Source organism: Crocuta crocuta, unplaced genomic scaffold, assembly GCF_008692635.1.
Source record: "Crocuta crocuta isolate KB4526 unplaced genomic scaffold, BGI_CrCroc_1.0 scaffold127, whole genome shotgun sequence".
Taxonomy (NCBI): domain Eukaryota; kingdom Metazoa; phylum Chordata; class Mammalia; order Carnivora; family Hyaenidae; genus Crocuta; species Crocuta crocuta.
In genome coordinates, this window is record NW_027532008.1 from 3298347 (window position 1) to 3316404 (window position 18058).

Below are 18058 nucleotides of genomic sequence, written 5' to 3' on the forward strand. Positions count from 1 at the left end.
CAGCAGAGAAGCCAGTTCTAATTGGCAAAAATGAGGTAGTTCAATAGGCTATGCACTCCAAATAGTTGTTCTCCCTGGTGATAAACAGTATTCCTGCCGTACAGACCTGGAGCTGCTGCCGACTTATCCCTGAGATTGCTTGTGTACCTGAGAACACAGTGCAGGAAGGAGGGCCTTAAGATTAAAATACACAAAAGTACAAAACCAGAACATTTATATTACGAAAAAAAAAGTTAAAATGCACAAGATACGTCATTCGCACACAGCTAGTGCAGTTGGCATCCTGGAGAAAGTGGGGCCCAAGGTGCGGTCATCCGAGGGAGAAAATAAATAAAATTCTATCGGCCCAGAATGGGGTGGGAGTCAGCTTAGGAACAGCAGCTCTTCAGCTGTTCCCCCGACAATCCCTTTGTGGGGGAGGGTTCTCGGCACCCTATCCCAAGAGTCAGGTAGGAGACGAGATTTGGAAAAATCCCTGCCTCACCCCTGAGGGAGTCCCTCCCAAGGAAAGTCGTGCTTCATGGGTTGGGCCCGTCAATTTGGTCTCATGCTTGATCTTTACATTCTGGCATGGGAAAAAGCATTATTACATATCCTTCTTTGAAAGGAAAACAACTTCCCTATCCAGGCCACTTTCAAAAGCTGGAGATCTGGGTGGGGGGTGGGGGAGCCTCAGATAAAGCACAAGGGGAGGAATCTTCCCCAGAACCCTCACAAGCATTTGGATAGCGCATGGTTGGAGTTCATTGGCCTCACCCCTTCCCCCCTACCCTGCCAAGAAGGAAGAGGGGGTGATGCTGTGGACCCCGGCCTGAGAAACATGGCCGGGCCAGCTGTCCCCTACCCACCCTGTCCCCACTTTCTCCACTCTGCCGATTGATGCCTGTTCCTCAAAACTTCCTGATCACAAAAGCATAGCCCCCACCCACTGTAGCTCAATTCTGGGCCTCTGGGAGCAGGGCAGGGCTGTGGATCTCTTCTTCCTCCTCCTCCCGAAAGTAGGCTGGCTTTCCCTGGGAGCTGGGGGCCTGCTGGGCTTTCAGTGGACACGAGGCCACCATATGGCTGATGCTCTGACAGAAGTGGCACTTCTTAGGCTGGGGTGGCAGCTTGCATTCCTTGGCATGGTGGTCTAGACCTCCACAGTTGTAGCACCTAGTATAAAGCAGGATGGTAAAGTTGAGAAAGGAGTGAGCAGAAGCCTTCCTCCGAGCGAGGACACCTGGGCTCTGGTCAGTTACCGTACTCACTCCCTTTCCTGGAAACCAATTTCCCCACTTAGAAAACGAAGACCAGGACTATGACTAGATAACCTCTAAGTTCTTCCCAAAACTGTAATTGTCTAGATGGGATCTTCAGATTCATGCCCACATGAAAATTCTGAAATGATCAAAGATGGAAGTCATGGACCCCCATCCCCCGGAAACTGCAATTCACGGGATAGGGAAGACACTACCATACCCTCAAGAAACTATGCCAGTCCTTCACTAAAAATAGGGAAAATTAAAGGAGTCAGGAGGTTATATGCCCTGCTCCAGCTCGGAGCAAAGACAAAAGAAACTGGCCACTTGAAGACCTAGTGAAGAAGCAACAGGTACATACACCATCTTGTCCCCTACACTTTCCCACCTGTGGTCTCCTTTGCTTCTGAAATAATTAAGTGTCCTTCTCACCCACAGCCCTTTCCTCATCTCCCATATCCTAAGGCAGAAATGCCAAACACCCACATGTTCTCAGGAACCGTGGGCTTCACTGTGTCTTTGGGATCCTGGCCCAAGAAAGGGGCTACATTGGGAGAATTCTCCCTATTCCAGCCACCTTCCAATCCGTACCTGTCTCCCTTTGATCTGCGCTTCTGCATGTTCTTCCCTTTGGGCCGCCTCTCGCTCCCGATACAGAACACCCCACCAGGGCCAGTGACCCTGATAGATTCCAGGCCCTTAGCTGACTTCTTAAAGGTGAACTCCACTGCCTCGCCCTCCTTCAGGCTCCGGAAGCCCTCCATGTGCAGCTTGCTCTGGGGAAGGGAAACATGGTAGATTTTAATGTTAGTCTCCATTCTTACACCAAAAAACCGCATACATGCATTCTTGTAGGGTATGAAGAATAGTGTGATAATATGTCCATTTATCAGTAAAGACATTATTGACTCAAAGAGCTGCCACAATTAAGAACAAGCAATCTATGTTACATTAACAAATAATCATAGGTAAACAGATGCCATAACTTTTTTGTAGCTATTCTCATTTAAACAAAAACAGAACTGATGGAAAATTCTTAAACTTAGCATCTATAAGAAACCAACAAATAGTGGCGCCTGGCTGGATCAGTGAGTGGAGCGCATGCAACTCTTTGTCTCAGGTTGTGATTTCGAGCCCCATGCTGGGTGCAGTTTAAAAAAAGAAAAGAAGGAAGAAGTCAAGAAATATGTAATTGTAAAATATGAAGCTTAACAGCCTTGTATGTTTTAAAAATGTCAAGGTCATCAAAGATGAAGTCTGAAGTAAAGAAACCGAACAATTAAGTGCAATGTGTGCTCCTGGAACAGGGAAAAGAATGACAATTCACAAAATTTACATAGGGAATGAAGAGAAATAGATCAATGTTAAATTCCCGGATTTTGATCTTTATACCGAGTTTGTGAAAGACAATAACCCTAGTTTTGAAAACACACACTGAAATATTTAGTGATAAAGGTGCTTGATGTCTGTAACCTTATGATGAAGACACAATGTTACTGGCAAGTTAAAGGAAAAAGACAGTTATGATCAAAGCTGATGAATCAGCAAATTTATAACGTAAAGTCCACTAGGAGATTCAAGCATATGTAGGGAAATCAACAGGTGAGGGAAACAGTTCAATACTGCTGAGAAAATTAGCTATCTGCTTTGGATATCAGGCCAGAACTCTACACTTTATATCACTTGTATGCAAACTACACTCCAGAGGAATTGAACATCAAAATGTTTTAAAAAAAATATGTAACAATCTGTAAAAGTCAAGACAGGTAGACTGATAAAACTATAAAAAACTACTATAAATCAGTAAGAAAAAAGGAATCGTAGAATATAATGCCTAATACATTTTTGGATGAATTAATGAACCAAGAGGTAAATCTGAATTGTCTGACTTGGAAGATGACCAGGTAATACTGGTGAAGGAAAAAAGATCTAGAATGTTTGGAACAATCCCATTAAAACACTACATGTTTATATCAAAATTTTAAAATATCGACACTCACAGAGAGTCTGGCAGCCTTCCAAAAAATAGGGAGTCATCACATAGTTAATTGAGAGGCAAAACCCAGGTTAGAAGAACCCAGGGTTCCCGATTTAAAGTTCACAGTCCATTCTATCTTACCACTTAATGCATCAACAGCAACGCATTAGTGGAGGGGAGAGCTTCTCCCCAGAACGGACTTCATCATAGCTTACTCCATTAGAGTAAAATATCCAAAGAGTGTGTCAAATGTCAACAAGGTGTCATCATAGAAAATAGGGATCAGAGGAGCAAAAGGGATCACTGGGCACCTAGCCTTGGATTGAGGGAACATGAATAAGTAACACTATTATATCACACAAGTGGAGGTCGTTAGGAGGAATATTTCAAACTGGGACTTAGATGAGACACCCAGCCGCTCATTTCTCAATCATGGACATTGTTGTTTTAATTACATGGCATTAAGACAAAGATTCCGTTGAAGTATTGGTTAAAAGAGTATAGGGTTGAGTGCCAGACACACTGTAGAGTTCATGAAATGCTGGTTGTACCAACTGCGGGGGCTGCATGACCTTAATCACATCTGGACCTCGGATCCTTCAGAGAATGGGGGAACAGTAAGTTACCCATCTAAACCTCTAAAGATGATTATGCGGGCCTGGAAACATCAGGAATGTGCTCAGCAAATATTTGATGTATTATCTATAGTTTTTGTCCACCAGTTCCATCATAGGAATATCTTTTCTCTTCTTTTTATTCCCACAGGAACAGCCAGGAACGTGATGACCTCTCCCCTCCCCCAACATTGATATGAGGGAAGGAACGAACATTAAAGCAGGAACTAAAAAACACACAGAAAGGTGAAGGGTCCTTTCCCCTTTCCTGTTGCACAGAAAGGACCTTGATTTGAAGGTAGATAGGACTTGTCTCTTTTCAGCTGGGGTAAACCAGTTGTCAGGAGGTACAATCTCAGATCCTCCCATTAGCCTNTTCCAGCTGTGATTCAGCAGTTAAGTGATTAACAACAAGGGTTTGGAGTCTGAGGCCGGTTTCCTCCTTTCTGTGCTAACCTATAAAGTGGAGCAAGTATTAATTTTATGGTGGCCCTATGTGGTTTTATGCATGAAGAGTAGTTAACACATAGCCTACCACACATAAATCCTCAGTGAGTGGCAATTATCGTCAACCTCTTCAGACTGGATCAGGGCAGGATAACAGTGAGAACTGTCAAGAGGCTCAAAATTTTACCTCTGATTTTTATAAAAACCATGGAAGCTCAGGTGGGTTTCTATACCCATCTACCCCTCCTANCTCAAATTTAAAAACGTAACCCGGCAGGGACCTTATCGCAGCCAGTCCACGATTTAGACTGGTGGTCTCCAGGGGTGGCTCCCTGCCCCCCCCTCCCAGCCCCTTTCTACAACACATAGTTTAAATTCCTCTCTTATCAGATAGGTAATCACTGTGCAGCCCCACTGAGCTGGCCTCACAGGGCCAGCCCCAGAAAGGAGCCTGAAATTCTTCCTGCCACCCCCACCCCACCCCCAACCACACACACACCANCCCCATCCCCTCCAAAAAAGAAAAGGCCATGGGGGGAGGGGCAAGGCTTGAGCTCCCCCAATAGAGCCCAGCCCCAGGAAACAAAGAGTTGACACTGGTTGGTTCTGGTGGTCAGATTCCTGGAGTTCCTGAGGCTGTAGCTTCCCTGGCTCCCCCGCCCCCCAGTCGCCCCTACCCCACATTCATCAGTTCCTTCCTCTCCACGATGGGGTTATGGTCACTGAGAGAAATGGATAGAGACACATTTCTTCCAGTCAAGCCTGCTGGGTCTGCCAAAGTCACCGCCAGCAGCCACCCTCACTTCTCCCCGACCTTCCTGGGGTAGAACTACACAGAAACCCCTCTTTGTCACCTTTGATCAAATCCTTTATGCTGGAACCTGAACAAGGGTCATTTATTCAGGTAAATTATTTTAAAGGTTGGTGAGAAGGCAGGCTTCCTTGCTATCTTCCTGACCCAATTCGTTGCAGGCAGGAGGGACGGCGGCCCACAAGGAGCCCACTGCGCAGGGGAGGGTGGCATTTAATCAGAGAGCAAACAGTTGCAAGGAGGTATTTTTTTTGGGGGGGGGGATGGCAGGAAAGGGCTTAGGCCAGTTAAATACTTAGAACTTCTGCTTCCCTAATACCTCACCACGGTCTCCACCACCCTTCCCCTTATCAGATACTCCATCAAGCATCAGCCACCAGCTTCAGCAGCTGTTTATACGAAGGAGTTTAGGGGTTACTCTGGGAACATGGTGGTGGGAAAGGCACACAGGGACGCGAGCTTCCCACAACTTGCTCTATGAAAATCAGACACAGGCTGGTTATTTAATCATTTGCAAAAACAGGAGATCAGTCTTCATGATAAGCAGCTCCATCACTGCCCGGTTTTGGTCACATCACTCCTTTCTACAGAAGTGGCAGGTAGAGTTTTGAGAAACCTGCTTTGGTCCCAGCGACCAAAGTTTGCATTCCTGGTTTTTCTGCATCACTCAGGCCCATTCCAGCTCCAGACTGTCTAGTGCAGGTCTCTCCACTCAGACCCAGGTGCCTAGCCGTACACGAATATTTGTGGAATAAACCAAGTTCTCCACTATCCCAGTCTGCTGATATTCACCTAAGCTTACTATAAGCTAAGGAGAGAGCTCGAAGCACATTCCATGTTGTAATGCATTCAACTCTCATACCAAGCCTGTCAGATAGGCCTCATTAGGACATCATGTTACAGCTGAAGTCTTGGACAAAGAGAAGCGTTCCCCAAATTCAGTGAGAGGCAGAGCTGCGCTGATCGCTATTAGCCTGACCCTACAGCCAGTGCTATGTAGTATAATGCAAATCATACATTTATAAATAAATATATTAGATATATATTAAAACTTTCTGATAGCCACATAGAAGTAAAGGAAGCAGGTGAAAGAAATGACCCAGTCCTGAAGTGTCCCCATAGTCCTATCTGGCCTTCATTCCTGAAGGTAGGGCTTGGTAGAGGCTAGGAAACCAACCGGTTCTACCAGAAGCAGTTTATTTGATGATCTGTCAGGGAGGGTTGAGGAAAGAGATCCATCCAGAACCAAAGGCTGCCAGCCGACTACCCATACCTCTGCTCAGACACAGCCAGGACGACCCGTTACTGCCTGGAGTTCTCCACCAGATGGCGCTGCTCATCAGCCTTCCGCATCAAGGCAGCCGGAGGCAGCCGGTGGAGAGGGAGCTGCCAGGTTCTCAACTGTGAACCAGAGATTCATCTGCCCAACTCCTCAAGAAGCAGTTAAGGGGACCGAACTTTGAAGGACTGGGAGCGGATTTCTCACCAGGTCCCCATGCACTCAAGGGTCCTGGAGTTTTAAAGTCAGAAACCCAGTTGCTCCTATGCTCTTTGCTGTTTACAAAAGCCACTTAACTCTTCTTGGACTTTGATTTCCTGTCTGAATTAATTTAAGCCCAAGCTGAGGTCCTTTAAAATGAGTCTGTACACATTTCATACTGTTCCTGAAAACTTCCTCTTCCTCCCCCACACCTCCTGACCCCAGACTTAATATAGATAGTAATTGTTACCAATGCCTGCAGGAAGAAGGGAGGGCTGGAGGTTTTGCCTACAGCAGTTTCCCCCAAATAGCAGGGAATTCTAGTAGGGTTGTGAGCATGATAGATTAGGAATGTTCAAAGAAACAACCTTGCCCTGGGGAAAGTCACTAAAAACCACTTATTGGGTAGGACAGTAGTGTCACCTGCTAAAAAGGTTACAAGTTTCTCCTACTGAACGCTTGCTCAGGATGGCGGCACAGCCTTTACTTGGGCCACTGTCTAGAAAGCATGGGTCTTCAGAAAGACAAGGAGCCAAGAAGATTCCATAATGCTCAAAGTCTACCAACTTTCTAAAAATCAAAGTGGTTCACTTACTTTAATCTGATTTTTTTCCTATTAAGATGAAAATGAAAAACTAATGAATGGCCACCAAACCTGTGGCTTCCAGTCCATAAGCAAAAAACTAGAGGGTCCTATATGGGTCGCAGTACTTTTGACGGTCACTCCAGTTCACGATGCATGAAGAGCCCAGCCCTATTGTAGACATCAGTTCTGAGGAAAAGCAGGAACCTTCCCTCCCTTATTATGTCCAGTCTTTCTCTCTGGAGGAAGGCCTCTACTGACAAGGACCCCAAATTTGTCCTCCTGGATTCAGGAGCTCCTTACTTCATAATCGTTCCTTCTGCCCACCAAGTCTATACTAGGAAACTAACCAGACAGCTAGTCCCTTTCCTCAAAGAGCTTCCAGGCTAAAGGAGGAGATAAGACCAGCACATCACTAACTAGACATAAGGTGAGTAATCAGAAGCACCAGTAAGGTTATAAACCACGTGGGAAGAAAGCTCCCTCTACATTCTCCCCTCCCCACCCCACACCCAAGAATCCTAATCCAGACCCTGCCTGAGGTCACTCTCCCACTCATCCTTTTCCGAAAAAGCAAGCCACGTGGCTTCAGCTGTTTCCAGTTTCTCAGGATTGAAAAATTTCTTCTCTTAACCCCAAATTGGTCCCTGGGTCAGATTTGGGTTCTTCTTTTGCCTCCAGGGCCTCCAATACAGTATTTTAGCTGGAAAGCCATTTTGAACATATTTGGGTTCTGAGCAGCTATAGACGTAAGCAGGGAGGACTCTTCTTATTCTCAAATTTCTACAAATCTTGGAGGTTTGGGAGTTGAACCACAGGAAACATGAGTTAAGCCCAAACTCTTAAAAGGGCTATTAAGATTTCAAAATTCTTAGTGAATCTTAGGAAAACAGTTTAGTGCTTTCTTGCACCTACGTTCCCTAAAGAACTGCATTTCTCAATTGAGGGGGAGTTTGCCTGGGGGGGGGGCATTTGGCAATGTCTGGAGACATTTTTTGTTGTCACAACCGAGGGATGCTGTGAACAAAGAGTTATCCTTCTCAGAATATGTCAACAGCGTGGAGGTTGAGAAACCTCGGTTAAAGGGCTGGCCGTCAGCCAATATTAGGATTCTTAAACTCACCTAACCCCAGGGACAAGCAGAGAGTTCTAGATCTGAAAATCTGTGTCTGAATAAAAAAAGAATTGTTCAGAGAAATCTCTTTGCCTTTTTCTTTTCCTTTAAGGCGAAGGGCAAGTTTTCTTTCCTACTTATCAACTCCGAGAGGGCATAATGTATTTTGAGAGAAAAAACAGTGTATTGGGAACCAAAATAAGCCCAACTTTGGAAAGGAAAATGTTAAATTGCTTTCCCCCCTTCTTCCTCTTTTCTTAGAAAGGGGCTTCCTGATCCTCTCTCCAGGCAGATGTTTATCTTAGGACAATTCTCTTTCTCACCCCCTCAGGCTCAGAGGTACCCACCACCAGCAGCCAGAGGGGAAGTTTTCTTGTTAGAGAGTGCTTACCCCCACGCACATGTTGGGAACACTTTCCTTCCCTTGAATAATTTTTAGGGATCATCCTTCGTCTACTAATTCCTCTCCATGAGAGCCCCCAAGAGATATTTCAAATTCCTCAAGTGCAGAGACTAATCACCAGTCTAACTGCTACCATAGAGTTTCAAGGATCAACCCCAGCCCCAGCAGCATGCACCATAGGCTCAGGGAATTTCCAGTCATTGTCTTCTAGGGCTGTTGGTGGAGGGTGTAAGGGAAACAAATTCTTGATTCCTTATCCCAGCTCCACTCCCTCTTGATAACTTATTCAGCTGTGGAATGTCCCTGGACATTCCAAGACCCTTAAGTCCAGGTTATCTCCCAGCTAACCCATCTGAAGGAGCATGGTACAGGCTCCACTCCCCAAAACCTAAAGGTCCCTGCTTTCCTCTAGGCCATCCAATATTTTCCCATTGCTTTTGATTCTAAGGTTAAGTGGACTGAGGCACAGATTCATTTGTTCAGGAAACCCTTCCTTGGGATTTGGAGATCACCCAGGAAACCCAGATGATGAGGGGGCTACATTCCTCCCAGACCCTATTTAGCAGCCTTTGGAAGGGAGGCCAGAAAATTTGGGGTCTCTTTTATTCCAAGCCTCCCAAAGTTGGGGAAGCTGTCCAGTCCGTCTCCAGACCAGGAGATTTTAATCTCTTTGTGATCAGATAAATGGGAGAGTGGGCGAGCTGGCTACCCCGCTGAGGAGGGCCATTCAAAGCTGGTTCCTGCAATAAAGTGATTTAATAGATCTAAAGAGGCCAATTCCCTGCATTCTCCCACAATTACTTCCTGTGGGTTATCATTCACATATGTAAATGAGGCAGGGAGGGCGGCAAAGCCACCAGCCAGAACTAGTTGTCTGATGGGGGGGTGGTTAAGAGAAGGGGGGGTCCAGGACACCTCAAGGAGGTGGCTAAGCTGCTGCATGCCCTCCCAGATGTCCCAGTAGCCCAGTGACCCCAAGTTACCCAACATTAAGTGGCTCCCTGCATCCCATATCTCCCTTGTTTCCCCCCCAACTCTGTGTCCTCGTTGAAGGCCATGCTCGGGAGACTTCCCCGCTGCCCAGGACCAGTCCACCCAGGATCTCCCCTCTTCACCCCTCCCCCTCCAGAATACCATCCCTCAGGCTCCAACCCTTAATCCCCACATCCTCCTTTCCCCTCCCCCATGGCTCCTAAAGCCAACCTCTCTGAAGTAACCCCTCCCTGCCCGGCCTGGGTGTCAACCTACTGGACCCGAGATGATCAATTTCTCCTTCTCAGGTCCAACATGAAACCTCCAAAGGTGGAAGGGACACATGCGGCAACTTCCTTTACATGGTGGCTACGAGTGGCTGGTATCCCAGGGCCACTGAGCACTTCTAAGATATTTAGGAGGGGGTGAGAGGAAGAGGCAGCCAGGGAGGAGGGAAACCTGGAGTCTCTGGCTCCTTGTTCGAGGCCGGAATGTTAGGACAGCAATCAATGGCTGTCTGGGGCCATAAATGCCAAGCAGAGAATAGGTCCAGAGGCTAACCTCCCTCCACCCCCTGCCCTGCGACACTGAATTTCACCCCCACTGAGCTGCCTTGCTTTAACTGAGAACTTGGGGTTGTGACCTAACTCCCTCCCAGCCTGGACCAGGAATCTATGGCCTGGACTCCTTAGGTTTAGGTTTTCCTTGCTGGTAGAACTGGACGCCAAAAGCCCAGTAGGGAACTGTGTGCTAGAGATGGGTACTCTGGAAGAGGTTTCAGGCCCCCAGACAGATTCTTAAAGGATCTGCCAAAACTCACTCAGGCCCCAGGGCTTTAGTTTTGGGTGACCACCTGGGTGCTGGAACCCGGCTGACTCCTCAGCTTTACCCGTTTGATTCTAGAGTGGTTTGCCTGCCTCTCTCCCGCCAGGGAGCTCCTTTCACATGTTAGTTAAAGACGCTGGGCGCTCAGGGCCCTGCTCAGAACCGGCATGTGCTTCCCTGGCCGGCCTGCTCGCCCTCCCCCCACCGGCAAGCACAATACAACCTTAGTTTCTGCCACATGGGGTCACCTCCCTGCCCCCTGCCCCCTTCCCAGGGGAAAGAGGTAACAGACACGTGGTAAGCCAGAGGGGTTCCGGGAAGGGGGTGGGGGTGCTGTTAATCGGCTCTGCCCGCCCCCGTCCCGTTGGAATTAATGGGGACTCGGAACTGGGGTACCACCACACAGATGGGAGCACACAATGAGAGCCCACGGTCTCCCTCAATCCAACAGCTGAGTCCGTCCGCCCAACCTTGAATATGCGCGCCAACATCCCTTTCCCCCGGCAAAGTTGCCAGAATCGGTCTCACCTGGTGCACAAAGACATCCACCGGGGGGTCAAGCGCGACCCCGGCGCGGGCAGTCATGGACAGGAAGCCAAACCCCATGCGCACGTTGAACCACTTACAGATGCCGGCACCGTGCAGCAGCTGCGGCTCCTCGGCCGCCCGGGCGGCGTCCTCCGGCGCCTCCTCCGGCGCCTTGGCGCAGCCACCTGGAGGTTGGGAGGGCGCTCAGCTGGGGCGGGGGGCCACGGAATCAGGAGGACCCTCTCGAGACCCAGCAGGGAGACCCGAGTATCCAGCCCACGGGTGTGCGCCCAGGTGGCTATAAGCTACCAAGCAGCTGGGAGGCAAAGATCTGTCCTGGCCGCCTCCCGCGCTCCCCAAGCTTACACTGAAGCCAGTGTTGCCCCAAAAGTTTTGCTCCTCTTCCCACAACATGTTGCCCGGGGATAGCTGGCCAGAGAGGCCCCTCCTCTTCTGTCCAGCCGCCCCCATAGCCTCGGCGTGCACGCCGCTGGGACACCAGGGTTCCTTGCTCCAGAAATGGCCCCTGAAGCAGGAGGCCGCACAGACTTAGGGTCCTTCGGCCAGGCTGGGGGACATTTCCCCACCTCCCTTTTATATGGTTCCTGGGAGCCCCTGAAGCCTAAGGTGTCCCCAGTAAGTCCCGAGCTCGAACCTGCAAACTGCTGGTTTGACACAGAGCCCATGGTAGTCGGCTGAGCCCGCGGCCCCGGGCCCCTGGTCGGGTGGCTGCTGGCCCCAGAGAAGTCCGGAGGCAAAGGGGTGGCTCGGAGAAGAGGCTGCTACATCTTCCCCAGCACAATAGCGGTGGGAGGGCCCACGGCTTTTCAAAGGCTCCCAAATTCTAAAAGACAATGACCCAACCCCCCGCNCTGGGGTGTCCCTTCTCAGAACCTTGAGGTTTGACACCCCCTCCCCACACACACATCTGGAGATGGGGGTCGTCAGCCCTAGAAGTCTTGAGTACCCCGGAATTTGGGATCCTGTACTTTAAGGACTTAGTGGGGGTCCCCAAAGCAGCATACAGGTGGGGGGCTTGTGGGGGGGTAGTTTTAAAACCATGTGACTGCTCCCACACACACTCACACACCACCCCCGCCCCCCGCGCAGATAATTATACATTCCAGAGAGTTGGGGGAGGGAGGTGTGAGCCTGGCAGCGCTGGCCAATCAGAGACTCAAACCACCTGTCAAGGGAGAAATGGATGAGCCCTCCCCCTCCCCCAGCTCTTGAGCGCCCCTCCCCCTCCCTTCCCCTTCAGGCCTCCGAGCTGACCCGGCTGCTTGGCGCTGACCCGCTCTCACCCCCCACCCCCGTGTGCTTAGATAGACCTGGAGTTCAGGACACTAGGAAGCCTGGGATGGGGAAGCGGGGGAGGGGGGTGCTGGAGACCCGGCCGGGCTGATCTCCAGTCCTCCAGCGCTGCCTCTCAAGGCGCTGTCTCTGATTGAATGTCCATGCCTCCCTGAGTTTCCGACTGTATTTTAGATCTCTCAAAGTGCTCCTAATCGATTCTGTGTAAAAAACAACAACAACAAAAAACAAACCCTTCCTTTTTTCTTTCCGAATTCGTGTCTAAAATTGACTCCACGTGGTGCTTCCTGGGAAAGCAGAAGAAAACCAAAGAGGCTTGAAGTGTGTCCCTCTCTCCTCCAGCTGCCCTCACCCTGTCCCCATCCCCATCCCATCCCTATCCGTTGCTGGGAGAGGGACTAAGTGGGTAAGTGGGTGGAGGCATTTCTTTCAGTCCTCTTGGGTAGCCAGACCCTCCTCCTTTCAGGGTCCCATCCTAAAGTGCACTTCCCTCCCTACGGTGGGATTGGTGGGGGAACTGGAGTAGACGATCTCCTTACTTGAAGAGGTAGCCTCCCCTTCTAGGAGATAAAGAAGGTTGGTCAGGGGGGGTGGCTAGTGCCCTGGTCGGAGATGGACAATGGCCGGGGGCTCAGTGCACGGCCCTGGCCCTGCCCCTTCACTTCCGGTGCTCAGTTCAAACTGGACAATGCCAGCTCCGGCCAGTTCCCCTCCCCCACGGCTACAACCCATTTAAAGAGACAGAGCCTGCTTTCGGGGGCGTCCGCTTGTTCTGAATTCAGTCTTCTCCACCAAGTGTGTAGAACCTCTCTCGCTTCTGACCCTGAGCGTGTGTGTGTGTGTGTGTGTGTATGTATGTGTGCGCGCGCGCTCCCGCCCACGTGTATATTTGAGAAAGAGAGAAAGGGAATGAGTGGGGGTAGGGAAGGGAAAGAGGGGAGAGCAAGAGACTGTGAAGAGATTATTTTTCTCTCTTTTCTACATGGAGAGCGCTCTCCAAGAGACGAAAACTTGAGCGTACGGGATAGGGGATAGGACTTTGGGTGATAAAGAGGACAAATGTGGCCCTTCGCTACTCAGCCTAAAAAAATACATATCATTAACAAATATCATTAGCAATGTCCCACTCCCGACTGAGAACCTTAATTTAGTTCTTCCAGAGTTCTTCCAAGTACATCAGCCAAAACCATTTTTGTTTATATAATCCTCCCCACCTCTTATCTCCTCTCGTTACTAGCGCCTTTAAAATATATTCACTCCCTGTACCTCTGTTCTTAAGATTCAGGAGCAGGTGACTGAGCTCTGGCTGAAGAGAGGGGAAAAGGAGTTTATCGGTTTGGTTTCGCTTGGTCCGCTCTCAAACGAGTGTTGTTCCCTCGGCAGGCGTGACGAGCCTCTCTGTCCAGGGTCCTGAGAGCTCCAGGAGCCCTGTCCACGGTGCTGAATAAAACCATGCTTTCCTGGCTCCCAGCTCCCAGCTTTGAGAATGCCTTCTTGACTTCCCACCTCCAAGTTCTTCCCAGAAAACCTGATTCTTCTCAAACCGCCAATGACCCTGACACACTTGAGACAAGTGAAGGGATTCTCTTGGACGCCAAAAAAGAGGACATTTCCAGCAGTACATGATTCTGTGAGAGCATTGGAAGTATCTCAAGCTCCCCTTCAGAAAAATGGATGTAACTATTCATTTGGCCATAGAGGGTGAGGAAAGAGGACATAATATTTTCTGATGCAAAGGAAACCAGGGTAGGGGCACTTGGCCAGCTCAGTTGATAGACTATATGACTCTTGACCTTGGGGTTGTGGGTTCCAACCCCATGTTCAGTGTAGAGATTACTTAAAAATAAAATCTTAGGGGTGTTACACGGAAACCAACTTGACAATAAACTATTAAAAAAATAAAATCTTAGAAACACCTGAGTGGGTAAGTTGATTAAACGTCCAACTTCAGCTCGTCAGTTCATCATCTCACAGTTTGTGAGTTCGAGCCCCACATCAGGCTCTCTGCTGTTAGCACAGAGCCTGCTTCAGATCTTCTGTCTCCCTCTCTGTCTGTCCCTCCCCTGCTTGTGCTCTCTCTCCCTCTCTCTCTCTCAAAAATAAACAAACATTAAAATATATTAACATAAAAATATATATATAATCTTTAAAAAGGTGGGGGTGGGGGCGCCTGGGTGGCTCAGTCAGTTAAGCATCCGACTTCGGCTCAGGTCATGATCTCACCATTCATGGGTTCAAGCTCTGCATCGGGCTCTGTGCACACAGCTGTCTCAGAGCCTGGAGGCTGTTTCAGATTCTGTATCTCCATCTCTCTCTGACCCTCCCCTGCTCACGCTGTCTCTCTCTCTCCTAGAAATAAATAAAAATAAAAAAATTTGTTTCTGAGAGAGAGAAACAGAGAGAGAGAGAGGGAGTCACAGACTGAAACAGGCTCCAGGCTCTGAGCTGGCAGTCAGCACAGAGCTCGACGCGGGGCTCGAACCCACGAACCGCGAGATCATGACCTAAGCGAAAGTCAGACGCTTAACTGACTAAGCCACCCAGGTGCCCCCAGAAATAAATATTAAAAACGTTAAAATTTTTAAAAACAAAAAAAGTGGGGATGCCTGGGTGGCTCAGTCAGTTGGGTATCTGACTCTTAATTTCAGCTCAGGTCATGATCTCACAGCTCATGAGATCAATCCTCATGTAGGTCTCTGCACTGATGGCACAGAGCCTGCTTGGTACCCTCTCCCTCTGCCTTGTCTCCTCCTCAAAATAAATAAATAAACTTTAAAAACAAACAAATAAATAAAGCCAGAGCAGAAGAAAAAAACAAAACAACAACAACCCAAACCAACCAACAAATAACAACAACAACAACAACAACAGCAAACACCACAACGGAAACCAGAGTAGAAGAGAGACTAATCTTTGTTTTCAAATTATTTTCCTAATTAATGGGAAAATAAGAGCATAGGTGTTGGAGCCAGCTTTGCCCATGTTTGAATGTTGGGTGTACTTTCACAGCTCTGCGATCTGGGGCAAATTCTTTAACCTCTCTATGTCTCAGTTTCCTCCTCTGACCAATGGGGATAAAGAAAATATTTAACTCTCCGAGCTTTATTATGAAGATAAAGCTAGATCACACACTTAAAGCTTTTAAAAGAGTGCCTGTAATAGTTTTTAATAATGTAAACTACAACATTATTATAGCCATTGTGCATATGATTGTCTCTATGAACCAGAACCTGCTGAATCATTTGCTTCTTAGGACTAGGGCCATTCATGTATTATTTCTCTCTGCATCTTTTCTCACATCCTTACCAGTACCCAGCACAGTGCCTGGCCCATAGAAGGCACTCAAGAAGAGTCTCCAGAATAACCTTTAACGGAAATAATAAATGTTATTATAATAGTCATATTATATATTTATTCTCCTGGGCTGCCTCTCTCAAGTCTAAACAATATGAACCCAAGAGGGGTTCAGAACCTTATAAAGTTGCATATGTAGAGGCAGAGGATTCTTTAGGAGAGGGCATATGGCTCCCAATATAACTGACTCTTCATCCCCAGTGGGTTGATCCTATGTGGGAGAGGGGGACTCCTGACTAAACCTTCTCCTGGGTCCTTGTCTCAGTGAAAAGTTATTAGTTTCCTACTGTGAACCAGTCTACGTGCTAGCTCACAAGTTTGGTGGAAGAATCAGGTAAGTATTTTGCACTAAGTAGTATTATGACTGAAAGTGTACCCCCAAAAAGTAAAGAAGGAACATGTCCAGGTGCATGTCTTGGCTGACTCAGTCAGTAGAGCATGTGGGTCTTGATGTTGAGTTCATGAGTTTAAGCCCCACACTGGGGGGTAGAGTTTATGAAGGAACGAACAAATAAAGGAAGGAAGGAAGGAAGATAGGAAAGAAGGAAGGAAGGAAGGAAAGAAAGAAAGATTCCCTGCTTTCCCAAAAGTTACAGTCTGGTTAGGGAGACAAGACCTTATATAACTAAGTATTACATGTTTTTGTGTATTTCTGGGAATAATAATATCTAGGTGGGAAGAAAAAGAGCACTTTAAAGAAGGGTCTAGTATTAACACAAAGAGCATCTCCTCTCCTCCTTCTCCTTCTCCTTCTCCTTCTCCTTCTCCTTCCTCTTCCTCTTCCTCTTCCCCTTCTTCTTCTTCTTCTTCTTCTTGTTTGAACATTTCTTTAAAATCTGTTACAAAGTTCCTCTTGTGTATGTTTATATCTTCATAAAAGGAAGAGCTGAAATAGGTCTTAGTAATAACTCATTCAACATTTAAAAAATATTTTATTGAGTACTCCCATGTGGCAGGCATTTTTCTAAGTGTTGGGAATACAGCAATAAACAATACAAACAAAATGTGCCTTTGTGGAGCTTATATTCTGACACCTTATCATAACAATAGCTATTATTTGTCAAGAATACAGGCACATTTATTTACTAAATTGTACATCTGAAACTCATATACCAGTGTACGTTAAATAACTGGAATTAAAACAAAAACTTGAAAAGCCAAAAAGTTTCTTTAAAAGAATAAGGCACATTTATCTCATTCAAGTCTGTCAATAACTCTGAGTAATAAGTATTAATATTCCCACTTTGTAGGAGAGGAAACTAAAGCTCAATGAATCAATATAACCTGCCTAATGTAGCTCAGCTAATCCATGGCAGAAGCAGATTTAAACTCACATATGTGACTCCAAATCTCACATTTTTTCCACAGTCCTAGGAAGCTGTGACTGGTGCTGTCCCCATTTTACCAATAAGGAACAAGATATTTAGTAGTAAAAAGGCTGTGGAACAAGACTATATTTTCAACATGTTTAGTAAATAGTACCCATCCACCCACTTCTAAGGTGTTTTGAGAACTCTTTGGTAAGGTCCAGGATGCGTGTGTGTGTGTGTGTGTGTTTAAGGTTTTATTTTTAAGTAATCTCTATACCCAAGGTGAGTGGGGCTCAAAGTCACAACCCTGATATAAAAAGTCTCATGCTCTATTGACTAAGACAGCCAGACACTGATAAGATGGTTGTTTGAAGTTAAAATCCTTACCACCTGCTAACATGAATGGTGGTGTGCATTTGAGACAAGTATTTCTTACAATGTGTCCTTCAGTATACTAGTTCCTGGGATGATTAATACATCCTACTAAATTAAAAAGTTTCTATAGTGAAATGTTTGGAAAATGGCATGTTAACTAGATTTCCTATGCAGGGCTTTTCAAAGCTTTTAGATGGTGATACACTCTGTGATTCATCAGGAAGGGAATCATATTGATGTGTGCAGGGTTTCCATTCATTTATCTGTTCATTCACTCAGTCACCTAACAAATATTTATTGATCATCTATTATGTGTCAGGTGGCACTGTTTGAAGCACTGATGATATATCAGTGAACAAAACGGATGAAATTCCTACCCTCATAGAGCTTACATTCTAGAGGAGAGGGACAGAGAGTAAACAAGTAATTAAGTAAAATGTACAGTATATATAGTTCAAGCTTGTTAATTTGCTCTGTTATCTCAAGAAAGGAACCCAGTTTGGGGCGCCTGGGTGGTTCAGTCGGTTAAGCGTCCGACTTAGGCTCAGGTCATGATCTCACGGTTTGTGGGTTCGAGCCCCGCATCAGGCTCTGTGCTGACAGCTAGCTCAGAGCCTGGAGCCCGTTTCAGATTCTGTGTCTCTCTCTCTCTCTCTCTGATCCTCCCCTGCTCATGCTGTCTCTATCTCTCTCTCAAAAATAAATAAAA

At 47.2% G+C, this 18058-nt stretch overlaps 1 protein-coding gene across 1 annotated transcript; it reads right to left on the bottom strand.

Moving 5' to 3' along the window:
- Nucleotides 1-935: 935 nt before the first annotated feature.
- Nucleotides 936-11682, bottom strand: LIN28A (lin-28 RNA binding posttranscriptional regulator A). The gene is made up of 4 exons (XM_077775889.1): nucleotides 11652-11682; nucleotides 10997-11181; nucleotides 1833-2017; nucleotides 936-1155 (listed from the first exon to the last, which is right to left on the bottom strand). Exons 1-4 carry the CDS (start codon nucleotides 11680-11682, stop codon nucleotides 936-938), a joined length of 621 nt encoding a protein of 206 aa, XP_077632015.1.
- Nucleotides 11683-18058: the final 6376 nt, after the last annotated feature.